The 12,799-nt window shown below is 37.8% G+C and overlaps 1 protein-coding gene across 1 annotated transcript in view; it reads left to right on the top strand.

Annotated features, from left to right (window-relative positions):
• Positions 1-12,799, top strand: part of MAPK11 (mitogen-activated protein kinase 11) — a 32,277-nt gene that overhangs the window by 7,988 nt on the left and 11,490 nt on the right. Inside the window, exons 2-6 of the mRNA XM_050325010.1 lie at positions 5,995-6,124; positions 6,997-7,055; positions 8,166-8,277; positions 10,586-10,615; positions 10,748-10,795. Of these exons, the coding sequence (XP_050180967.1) occupies positions 5,995-6,124; positions 6,997-7,055; positions 8,166-8,277; positions 10,586-10,615; positions 10,748-10,795 (379 nt within the window). The remainder of the gene's footprint in view (positions 1-5,994; positions 6,125-6,996; positions 7,056-8,165; positions 8,278-10,585; positions 10,616-10,747; positions 10,796-12,799) is intronic.

The following is a 12,799-nucleotide window of genomic DNA, read 5'->3' as shown; positions in this document are numbered from 1 at the left end:
AAACAAAAATCAAAATCCATATTATTCATGTGATTAGTTTCTTTCATTTACATTACATTTATGAGAAATGTAGAAAGGGTTGATATTCACTGTAGCTGTGAGGAACCCTAGCAAATGTCCCAAGGCAAGGTTCCTGTGGTCCCTCTCTCCTGTCTTACTTGCCAATGCATGGTGCAGTAAGGGCTGTCTCCCTCAGTGATGAGGTTCTCTGTGTATTGACTCCTCTTCTGTTCCTTTCACTTCAATACTTGCTCACATATACTCTCCTGCTGCTGTTGCTTATTTTTCTCAGGAACTCTTACAAATTAAGAGGACATGTGTCCACAAGGAGGTTCATGCGTCCTGTAATAGAAAGAGTCAGTGGGTGCATGAAAGGGTGCTGAGGTCTGTGGATAAGCACTCAAAATTGTGAATCTGTGTTTTGAGCATGAGTTGCTTTTGTTTGGGGGAGGGTCATGGCTAGGTTTGGTTTTCTGGTTTGTTGTTTTTTTTTTTGTCCCTTGACACTTATGGGGGACTCTTCCCATATTCTGAAGGAATGTGAGCCAGAGAAGGAAAAAACTTATGTTGTGCTGCAGTGAAAGAAACAAAAATAGAAACCTGGAACAATATGGGGAAAACCCAGACCCAGTGTCATTGTCACATGTACAGCATTCTCTCCAAGTTTTGGTATAGTGTGTCCAATCCATTTCAAACTTCTGATAGTGTAAGGGTAACAGCCTCATAAGCTGAGACACTGAATTCTAGTTTTCGCACTTAACCCCAAATCAGTCACTTACAATACATATATCTAATTAGTTTGTTCAGCTATAATATTCATGAAAGCATAAAATTAGACTTTGTAGACAACCAAAAGCTTGTGGTTATCTGGAGTGATGGGGATGGAATATTGTCTGACATGGGTAAGCTACAGCAGATTGGGAGGTTGCTGCAGACACAAGACTGGCACTTAGTACAGCCAGCTTTGGATTGTGCCTACATTCTGCATCAGCTGGACCTGAGCTGGCTCCAGGAATGAAGGGAACTCACTAGACTGAACTGCATTCAAGCTGAGCTTTTTCCAGGCATTGTGGGTAGTAATGTGCCCAGCTGATAAGCCCTCGCCAAGCCCAAAGCACTAGGAGTTTCAGGAACTGGCTGTAGTTCAATGGGACCAGCTGATCCCAGGAAGAATTCTTCCTGCATTATATACTAGAGTTTAATAAATAGGACAAGAGGTGGCTCCATGTGTGGCTTGTTAGATCAGGTTCCCACAAACAGCGCTCCAGTTGTTGAAGCAAATTCGATCCCAAAGGCTAAGCAGCCATAGGTGAATAGTGTGCTTCTAGTCCCAGAATTGCTGAGGGATCAGAGCAGGCTGCACACATGAAAGGACTATCTGTCCAGTATTACCACTCTGCAACCACAGGGGATAAATTTGTCCATGGATACCAGGGAAATTACTGTATGTACAGCCATAGTTATAGAATTCAGCTACCAAAATCTGTGTCCCATCAAAAGTCATGAAGTGAGCTTGAAGCTGTTAAAATCTTGTGTTTTCTGCCTCTTGAGTTTTTGGACTGCAGTAGCTTCCTATGTTCATATTTTTCTCTAATACCTTAAGAAATGGGAAAATGTGCATATAAATAGAGATTCATATTTCATCTAGTGAAACTTCAATAGAATTCCTAAATATAGGAGCTGACAACACTGGAAAGGTGGGTCTAATTTAAGCAATGATTGAAAATCACACTAAACAAAAGTCTCTAATCTGTGTGAAAATGATGCCATCCATGTAAGCAGAGTAATGGCTTTTTATCCTTGATCTTGGAAAGAGACAGCAAAAAATGTGTCATAACTCTGATGGGTTCTTGGTCAAGAATGATCATATCTGAAAAAGCTATTGCTAAGATTGTAACAAAGTTGTTTCTTTTGAATTAAAAAGATATTAATAATTGTGTTTCTTTTTAAATTATGATAGAAAGTCTGTTCAAAGTGGTGTTCCCATATTCTGTTGAGGCATGTGAGCATACCATGTAGTGATGGTGACAGAAATACTGACAATATGTAATTAAAAGTCACTTATTTTCACTGCATGCAACAAATGAAATGCCAAAAGTAAGGAATACGTTAGAGATGGGAGATGATATCCCATTGCAAGTATTAAAGTTATCTCCATCACACTATTCTGTCCAGCTACATGAAGTAACAACATAATCAGAGATAAAGCCTCAGAAGAAGTAGTTTCAGAGAAACCCAGGAAACAGTAACTGAACCACTGGAAGGATGATTTGGTTCCATGTGTGAGTATAAAACAGATATAAACACAGATGTTTGGCCAAAGCTGAAGCATGTAGAAAATAACCTTGCAAAAGAAAAAGTCACTGTAAGTTGCTGGCAGTTGTTTGTGAGGCAATGCAAACACCAAGAGATTGGTAGAGAAGCCCTCTCCAGTCTCAGGGAAGAAGTGGAGAGCTGTGAGCTGCATGTCATGCAGGGTAAGGGAAGGTGAGGATGTCCTGGTTACTGCTGGGACAGAGTTCATTTTCTTCTTAGATGGTACAGTGCTGTGTCTGGGATTCAGTATGAGAATAATGTTGATAACAGTCTGATGTGTATCGGGTTTTGCTATGTAGTGCTGACCCTTAGTTAAGGACTTCTCATTGTCCCATGCTCTGCTAATTAAGAGCTGTGCTGGAAGCTGTGAGGGAGCACAGCAGGGACAGGTGACGTGACTTGGCCAAAGGAATGTTTCCTTCCATAGAATATCATGTGGTTATTAGAATTATTAATATTGTTAGCATATTTGGGATTATTATTGTATTTTGTTTCAATTATTAAATTATTCTTATCTCAGTGCATGAGGTTTACTTTTTTTTTTCTGAGGTGGGGAGGAAGGGGAGTGAACAAGTGGGGCAGCTGTGTACTTAGTTGCCAGCTGCAGTTAAACCATAACAGAGGGCCTCTAACACTTTTCTTCACTGTTAAATCAAACTAGTAAACAGCATAGGTTTGGGGTTTTTTTTAAGAAGCTGTTTTCAATCATTTTACTCAGGCTGTTTACAGGTCCCCAAGGGAGAGTTTACAGGTGCCAAGGTCAGGTGGGCTCATATTTTTGCTCTGACAGGACCAGAGATGTCCTATCCAGGGACTAGTCTGAAAGCTGAGCATTCTTGGGGAAATCACACAGAAAGGGAAGCTGCTCATCCTGCTACCTAACAGTTTACTCAGGGGCCAGTGAGGGACTGGAGGGACAAACCAGATTGCAACTATGATGATGTAATGTCAAGACAGAGAGACCTAGTCTAAAAATGTAATCGCAGAGGCAGTAGCAGAGGTCACAGATGCAAGTCATCCTTGAATCTGGCAAACGAGACCAACATACTTTTGAACGCTTTAATGTTAATAACTTGAATTATGATGATGGGAAATCAGGCAAACAAGGAGCCTAAAGGCATTGGCTCTGATTATCATTTGGTGCAGTTAGTTGAGTGTGGAGGAACTCATTTAAACCAAGTCAGTCCCTGGCCCATGCAACTTCAATACATGATATTTTGTGATTTCCCATTGGAGGTCTCAGGACTCAAGTTGCCTTTTTTTTTTTTTTTTCTCTTCTCTTTACATGGTTCCATCCTGGGTCTAAAAAGCTGCTGTCATAAGGATTACTGAAGCTAAAATGATAGTTCTTTGTACCATCTCAAAGCTTTGTAGCCTTGAGTCATATGGAGGATAAAAAGTAATCCGTCTTAAAGATCAGTGTTTTTTAAATCACTGAAATGCACATTTGGACTTAGAATTGGGAGGAGAGTGATGTTTATCATTAAAACAGGATTTAAAATCTAATTCCTCCTAGCCTTGTATAATGGATACAGTGTTTCACAAACCAGTATAAGCATGAGTGGGAAGGCTTGTGAGTTGCCAGAAGAGCTGAGACATTAAGCAGACTGCTGTTTTGGGCAGTGTTGTTTATTTATCTGGATAAACATTTCCTTTTCAAAAGAAGTTGGAAATGATATAGAGTATGCATCTGTGCAGCTTGGCAGTGTTCTCCAGTGGCTTTGCTACCCCTGATTCAACACAAGGCAATTACATTTAGTCTTTGTTATATTAACAGCCAAGCATTGGCTTCCTTCTTATTTCTTTAGATTTACTTGTGCAACCTTCATATTGTCACTGTGGCTGGTCATGGGGAATTTAAGACATCTCTGTTGTCAGTTCTTCACACGCTGTTTGTTCCTCAAGCTGCTCCATGTATTTGAGTAACACAGCATCCTCATATCCCAAATAACTCTGTCCCTGCCCTACTGTCCGAACAAGTATCTCTGTTATATCCCTTCCACCAACTTGTCAGTCGTCTTCTTCCTATGCATTCTTTCTACTGCTCAGGGAATGCCCTTCCTGAAGTGCTCAGCAAAGCCACAACATTTTACACCTTTAAAGCTTCCCTGAAGATCAGCTTCTGTGATGCTTGCAAGGAACTAGCTGAGTAATCTATTTATCTGTTTCATTTATCTCATGAGTGACTCTCTCCTTCCATGGTGCCTGCAAGGAACTTGTTAATTAAATCTACTTAGTTTTACTCTGGTTTTTATGGAATTCTGGATTGGCCTACACCTGATTGGATGAATTCTAGGGTGTCTGTATCACAATCACCTTTTGGATGCCACACCGGTCTTCCTGGCTCTTTGTTGCTTGTATCCTTTGTTGCTTCTCATTAGAAACACCACCTTGCCCTGTAGATAATGAGGGTTTGCTCTTCACTTGACTCTTCATAACTTGAGCATAGCACCAAGTAGGTGTAGGAGTTCACCTGCTTGGAGCTGATTACAGGCTCAGTGTATTAGGTTGGGAGCTACTCCAGGCACAATCAATGTTTTTTGTCTCTAGCAGGTGTCTCCTACAACAATTTGCAGGAATGTCTAAAACACTGTGCAGAAGGAGATAACAGCATTTAGTGTGACTGCTGACTGTTGTCATCCTACTCCCTGCATTTTTCATGTTGTCTAATTTTCGTGTTTGTAACTCCAAAAAGTTGTATAAGATTAATGTGTGTAAAGGTTCTTGACTTATTACTGCTCTCTAGCAAGTATAGATAGTGTTATCCACACTTCAAACAGAGAATTTCAATGTATTTTAATTGAACACAATTTTAACTTAATAGATAAGAGTAACAGCTGAAAGCATTTCTTTTTCTTCCTAAGAGGAGGAAAAAAAATTGAATCTTTTCATAATTGTACTATGTAGTGTCATAAAGTAATACATGCAGAGATCATTTTTATTTCTGTGCTACAAATCAGACATCATTTATTTGTGGCTTGTCGTGTTTGTCTTGTCTTTCTAATGCACAAAAACCAGCACGTTTCCCTTGTTTGAAAACTGTGACTTGTATATCTAGTGTCCTTTTCAGCAGGGCACCTCCATCTATGTGACCTTAAGCACGTGCTGTGTGTCAGCAGGATCTGTGGGCTGAAATGTAAGACTTGCCTGTTTTTTACTTGTTACCAGCCTTTCCCAAGGAAATGGTATGGCCTTGGCTATGTCAACATCCTAATTTAATACTAAGTTTTAGGGCATTATCGTCTAGCAAGCTAATGGTCATGTAGGTAATTAATATTCCTAGACATAATGGCAGTGTTCCTCTAATTAGTAAAGGTTTCAGTTTGTTCAGTAAAAACAAACTTCAGAGCTTGAATCTCCATATTCCCTACAAGCCTTGCATTGGAGCTGGAGACTGGAGCTGCACTAATGGAGCTAATTATCTGGTTATTTTTTCTGTCATACTGGGAAGGGTTATACAGGGATAAGTTCTGAACAGTACTGTAAGCATTAGTAATTTGCTAGACGGAAAACAAGGGAACTGTATTTGAATACTCAGAGTTACCTGGCTCCCTGGGTGTAGTCCCTGAGTAGAAGGTGAAAGAACCCCAAGGAGAGTACAGATTTCTTCATTGTATTCGCTGAGAGCTTTGAAATAGAACATGTCATCAACACGGACTTTTTCTTTTCCTCTTCCAGTTCAGCTTATGATACCAAAACAAGACAGAAGGTGGCAGTGAAAAAGCTTTCAAGGCCTTTTCAATCACTTATCCATGCACGGAGGACCTATCGAGAGCTTCGGTTGCTTAAGCACATGAAGCATGAGAATGTAAGTGGAGAGCGAGTTCTTTCCCTTCAGATTTTTATTACACAAGTTTGCAATATAGGCTTCATTTCAGTTAGGTTCAATCTTTTTTGAAAAGTATAAGCAACTGTCTAGCTACCCAAGATACCTGGATCCAGCCATCTGGACTTTAGAGGCTTTCAGTAACAGGCTTCATTTTTATTTTAAAAATATCTAATTAAATCTTGAAGATGAGGTTAATGAAATCCAGAACAAGTGGTCCTACTTTTCCCTAACTAAAGTAATAAAAGTATTCTCTTGAAAATTCATTGTTGAAACACCTTGAACCATCATTTCAGGGGGAAAAAACCCTGCTTTTTCTAGATTTGGATTCTGCTGAGAAATTAAGAGCAGACACTCTTCAGGCCCCACATAACTGAGTACTGTTCTAAGTTTATGTGGTAAACAGTTGATTTCAGTGGAGTATCCACCTGCTTAAAGGTAACTTGATGACTTGAAGCTTGAATAAAATATACTGGATTGAAAACTATCCTGGAGAAAGGATGCTATAAAAGTTAAAGAAGAATAGAACAAGAAAACCCATGAACCTGTGCATAATCTTAAGTATAACAATTGTATAAGCCATGTGTCAACTCTTCTGTATTGAGACACTACTTTTCCTGCCTCAGTTTTTGTTTGTCTAAAATCTTGTAGTAATTACTTTTTGTAATTAATATAAGTTTCATGGATATAGCTGAGGTGATACCTGTATAGACCACCTATTTTGCCAGTTTTCAGGATGACCATACATCATATTTTTGTAAGTTTCATCCCAAAAATTCTGAGTGCTGTCAATACTAATTATATACTGCTTTGCAGATTTCTAAAAATAAAATGTCACTTCCTTCTCCTTTCAGGTTATAGGATTGCTAGATGTTTTTACACCTGCAACATCAATAGAAAATTTTAATGAAGTGTAAGTAAAATTTTTAAATCATTCTGACTAGTTACAAAGTGAGTACATACCACTGGTTTTAAAAAGGAAGTACATACATTTCTATTCTAATAGACTTGCAGCAGAGTTGGCTTTGTAAAAACCTTTTTGCAACTTTTCCACAAAAGACATGGCAGGAAGATGGATTTCATTTTTGTACATTTTAAATAATAATTAATAAGATTGTAGGTATATGGTGAGTGGTTTAAAGCTGCATAAGTTCTAGAAAACTTAAAACCTTTTCAGTTCAATTATGTGTTAGCTGTAGGTTATCTTTTCACAGATAGATGGAACAGTTCAGGAATGCAGGAAAGTATTCTGCTGTTTAACTGAGACAAGGTAAATTCAAGCTAGAGTCCTGACTAACCTAGGATTACATATATTTTGGTGTTACTCAAAAACACAATTTATGCTGAGTTCCTCTTGGTTTACATAATGTATAAGCTCTTAGGTAAAAAATTTAGCAGAAGAAGTAGTAATTAATCTGGTTTTGTCTCCATGGAAATTAGTGGCCAAACCCCTTCGACTCTGGGGCAAATGGGAACTGGGTATGACAGGTGCATGCTTTTGTCCCAGTGCTGTTTTTGGAAAGGATCAACATTTCTGCAAAATTTGTCAAAAAATAAAACTTCCAGTGGGAACAGGGAGGGAAGTTACACAAAACAGTCTGACTTCAACCAATCTAATGTTAATCTCCATCCTCCGCCATCAGATACCCCAAGGCCTTTCAGGTCTAGTGTTTCCAGTGCCTCAGGCTCCCATTTTGGTCTTGGGTGAGGCTTCTTCTTCATCAAAAAATACGTTGCATATATCACTGGTGTAGTCTGTCATGGAGAAAACAGAGATAAAAGCTTTTAATATACTGTAAGGATTTTTCTTTTTAATTATACCAAATCTCATAGCAGTGATTGCATTATTAAAGCTCACAGTTGATTTAAAGGATATAAACTGTGTTATTAGACTGTAGAAAAGGATCCTACATGAGCATATGTAGATGCTCTTTAGATGTGTTGCTTCTAGAAGGATTTACATTCTGCCATTCTTCAGTGAGGTGTGTTTCTTTGTTTTCTTCTTCCTGTTTTATTTTCACAGGTATCTTGTGACAAATTTAATGGGTGCTGACCTGAATAACATTGTGAAGTGCCAGAAGTTAACAGATGATCATATACAGTTTCTCATCTATCAGTTACTTCGAGGTCTTAAGGTACTGAGTGCAGGAGTTTTAGAGTCAACAGTCTAAATGTTGTATTAATTACTGGTTCATTGCAATGACAGGTACGTAAAGAGGTTTTTTTCATGTCTTACGAGTGTACAGGTAGCAGCAATCATTTCAGAAATTATCAGATCATTTCTCTAACCAAGCCTACCAATGTTTATATGCACAATACATGTGAATACTCTTCTTGAATGTTAAGTTTAGATCAGTTCCATTTAAGTTACTATTGCAGGACTTGCCATATAGTGTCTCCAAAATTCTGAAAAATGTGAAATGGATAAAGAACAATATGGCAAGTAACTCATGTTTTTGCTTTGAAAGGCATAAGCCAGTTTGAAAAAACACAGTCCTGATTTTTGTAGAGAGTGCCACATGGGTGAAGAGATAACCAGGTCAGTTGGGTCCTTTGGGAAATGTCTGGAAGTAGAAATTTATCCCAGCCATGTACAATGTTGCACACAATCACTTAGGATTTACTCTACCTGTAAAGTCATTGTTTCCTCCAGCTGTACCAGTTTAATTTATACAGTTAGATAACACAGGTGACTGGCAATGAAACTGAGCAAAATTTTCTGCCAAAAGAATCAAAATATGTATAATTTTGCTGATGTTAAACATATAAGTGTCTATAAACAGATGAAGAAGTAGGTAATGTTTCCCATTACTGGGTGCTAAGTTTTTTCTCAGATCAGTATAGATTTTCCCAGGTGTAAGCAAACAGAAAAGAGAGGACTCAGCTGCTTTACTAACTAACTGAACAGTAACTGATATTTTAGACACGGAAAATAACTATATGTTTGAAAGCAAGCCATGGTAAACACTAACTCTGAAATATACTTATTGCATGATTTTCAGCAAGTCACCTTGTGCCTGAGACAGTAATTCTTATTCATGCATGCAGGTTCTGTCAATTTAAGTGCAGATTTTAGTGAACAAAAATTGCAAAACTGAGACCTTAATTATTTTGCCTCATTTACCTGAGTTAATAGCTTAATTATGAAGATGGATTCTGGCATTAATTATCCAGCTTGAGGTTTTGTTTATAAGTCTATCTTTTGTGTCAGAGCTAAATCGTAGTAAGAATTGTGCTCTAAGTGAATATTAATTTCAGAAATGCACTCAGGTGCATTTCTGGCTCTGTTTTGAAGAGGAGTGGCTTGTCTCTTCTGGAATTGAAATTCCAGTTGAAGAACATTTGATCATGTATATCATGTATATGTCCTCACACATGTGCTGGAATCATTGTAACTTGTATTCATATATCTGAATGTACTTTGGGCTCGCTGGTATTGATGAGTGCGTTCAGCAGTGTGGAGCACAGGCTTTGCATCCTGCAGGAGCTGAATGAGCAGTCACAGTATTGGTGTGGAGCTGCAGTTTGCCAGGCTCCTGAGCTGGCTGGTAGAGCACTGCTTGGTGGCACCGAGAGGAGCTCTTGTGATCATCTCAGCAGAGCAGGGACACAGCTCCTTCTGTCACAAGCAGTAGTTTGGTTTCGTCTTCACTGAGCCTCTCACAGCTGTTGTGAGGAGAACCAAGAGGTGGCCTTGCCTTCTGATAAACAGTGCTTAGGTCTGGAACATGGAGAATGCCCTTGTGGTTTTTTGGGGTTTTCCCAGTTACTATACAAATTTTGCATATAATCACCACTCTTAAAAAAGGTGAATTCACCTCTAGAGAATAAAAGAGAAGGTTTTCAAGGTCTTGCTGATGTTGGTCAGTAATATGATAGATAAATTTGCTATTAATCCTGACAAGGGAAGGATAGGCAATGACAGAATAAGCTTTCCTGAATCTTTGATTTTAAATGTTTTATGTAAAGTAGCAGAGACACTAAATAGCCATGGAAATACTACTTTAGGTCTCTCCTTTGAAAGTGGACCTGAAGTAATGCTGTGGCCTAGGTAGGTATTTTGGTTTCTTACATGATAAGTTACCTTCCCATACTGTAACTTCACTGAGCCACTAGCTGATCAACATGAACATCCAGCTAAGACTGGAACAAATTCCAGATTGGAAAGAAACTTTCAACAGAGGAATCACTGCAAGTGCTTTCTTTCATGATGGAATCTAGTAACTCATGATTACTTTTCTTGAAATATCCAGTTCTGGATAAGACAAAACAGGAAGGTTTTGAAGTTTGACATACCTCTGATCTGAAAACCTGGTGTGACGTAAGTATTTTCTGTATATAAAACAGTCAGTCTCAGAAACAAAAGAATAAGACAAGTGACTTCTACCTCCTTTCACCTCTAAATTCAAATAATACCTTTTTTTTTCTTTTTTTGTTTCACAGTATATTCACTCAGCTGGAATCATCCACCGGGTGAGTTCACTCATTGATGTAGTAAAGATTAATACAACGTGTCCCTCTGTGCATCAAGTGTGTTACTAAGAAATAGTTACAATATATTTTAAAAGGTTAAAATAGTACTTGACTAACTGTGTTCTGCCACAGGACCTGAAGCCCAGCAACCTAGCTGTAAATGAAGACTGTGAATTGAGAGTAAGTATCATACTGTTGTAGTGAAGAATGTTGTAAAAGCTCTCAAGATGACAGTTTTCTGAGAAAACATTAGCTACTATTCTTATTTCTGAATCCATTAGTTTCAACTGTTTGCTACTGTTCCTCCCCTGGCATCTAAAAACCATTTCCATGCACATGTGTTTTCTCCCAAATGGTAATTTAATATGAACGCAAGAATCTTTGCAAAATGTTCATCCCTATATACCCCACAGATGGTGGGGTTAATAATTAGCTAGTAATTTGACCCGTGAGTGAGTACTTAACTGAGTATATCTTGGAAGCCTGACCTGTGATATGTATCTGCATCTGCCATATTTAGATAAAACCTTATAAAAACTTTCATTTTTATATCTGTAGAGCATATAAGCCAAATTAAATAATGATGGCAAAAAATATAGCACTATTACCAGTTACAGGCAGTAAAAAAAAAAAAAAACAAAAAAACCCAAAAAAACCACAACCAACCAAAAAGAACCATGTAATCCACACTTCTCAGATGCTATTTGAATATACACAACTATATAAATACATCTCTTTGTGTATCTGTGTGATACAATATTGCATAATAAACATGAGACTCCGGAAAAGGAAAATATGTCTTTTAGCTTTCTAAGCCTTTAAACCTAAGAATGAGAAATTTAGCATTTCACTATTACAGCCAGAAATGTCTTTCTCCCTGTTTCTAATACTCTGATGTAATCGCTTTATTCCAGCTGCAAGGGATTTAAGAAAAAACTCCAAATACTACAAGATCAGCAAAAAATCACAATAGTGAATAAGAGCAGTGCAGTTAGGTTCTTGCATTAATCCGGATTTGTGGTGAGAAACTGTAGTTCCTGTTTGGTTCAGTGACATTGCAGATGCTCAGCAAGTTTCATTATTATCTCTTTAATGTCTTCGTGCATGTATGTTCAGCATCTGTAAATTTTATGGGTCATCTGTTTCTGATCATGCACTCTAAAATGTGTGCTCTATTTTTGTACTCTAAGTAAAGGAGACTTTTACTGTTTTTCTTCTATTATTGTGCTCTCTGTGCATCTCCCTGCCTAGCATTTGTTACACCACTCTCTGCTTTGTTTATATATATAGCTTTACTTCCTCAAATTATTTTTAATAGAGCAAACCAGTAGATGTTTCCAAGTACAAACAAAAACTAACTAGAAACAGAAAGAAGGAAAATGTGTGTGTGCATATTTAATAGAAGGGACCAGCTGTTAGGGAAAAATATTGCAAAAACTCTTAAAAATATAAGAGCATTAGTGTTTGAGTTTCATGCCATTGTTTGTGCCTTGTTTGCCTCATCCATTTTTCTTTCCCTATTTCAGAAATACATTATGCTTTTAAAGTATGTTATGGATAAAGATGTTAATGTGTTATTTATATCTTAATATTTTTATTTAGGCTTTTTATATCTTTTAATTGGATTATAACTGAGGAATTTTGAATGAACCTCTTGAAATTCTCTTATTGCCAATGAAAAGGATTAGCCATCAGCTTAATTAATAATCCTGGATCTTATCATGAGAGATATTCAATAGTCTTATTCACATTTTTATGTGGAGATGCTAGCTAGCTCGACTGACTTAACAGCATTGAGGCTCAGACGGTACACTTTCACAGCACACTCTCTTAGAGCTAGGGTCCATAATTAGTGGGACATAGACTAATCAGAGAACAGAATAGAAAACAAAGATGAACAGAAAAAAATCAATTGAGAAAACTTCCCATCAATGTAAACTAAGCAAGGGAAACCATATGGAGGGGAACATTTTGCAGTCAAGCCTATCTGTACTTAAACAGAGCTCCTTTGTTGCTTTGGTGTGCAAATGCTACCGAAAACATGGTATATGAGTTAAATCTACCTTTTTATGCAGGATATATGTTTCTCTCCTAGTGGCATCAGGTTGATGTGTGATTGGGGTAAATGTTTAGACACCAGAGGGAAACAACAGAAATTCTGCAGATTTGTGATCAGCTCATGTA

The sequence above is a fragment of the Myiozetetes cayanensis genome, unplaced genomic scaffold (assembly GCF_022539395.1).
Source record: "Myiozetetes cayanensis isolate MyiCay16 unplaced genomic scaffold, myiCay2020 scf3, whole genome shotgun sequence".
NCBI lineage: Eukaryota > Metazoa > Chordata > Aves > Passeriformes > Tyrannidae > Myiozetetes > Myiozetetes cayanensis.
This window is presented reverse-complemented; position numbering and strand designations above follow the sequence as displayed.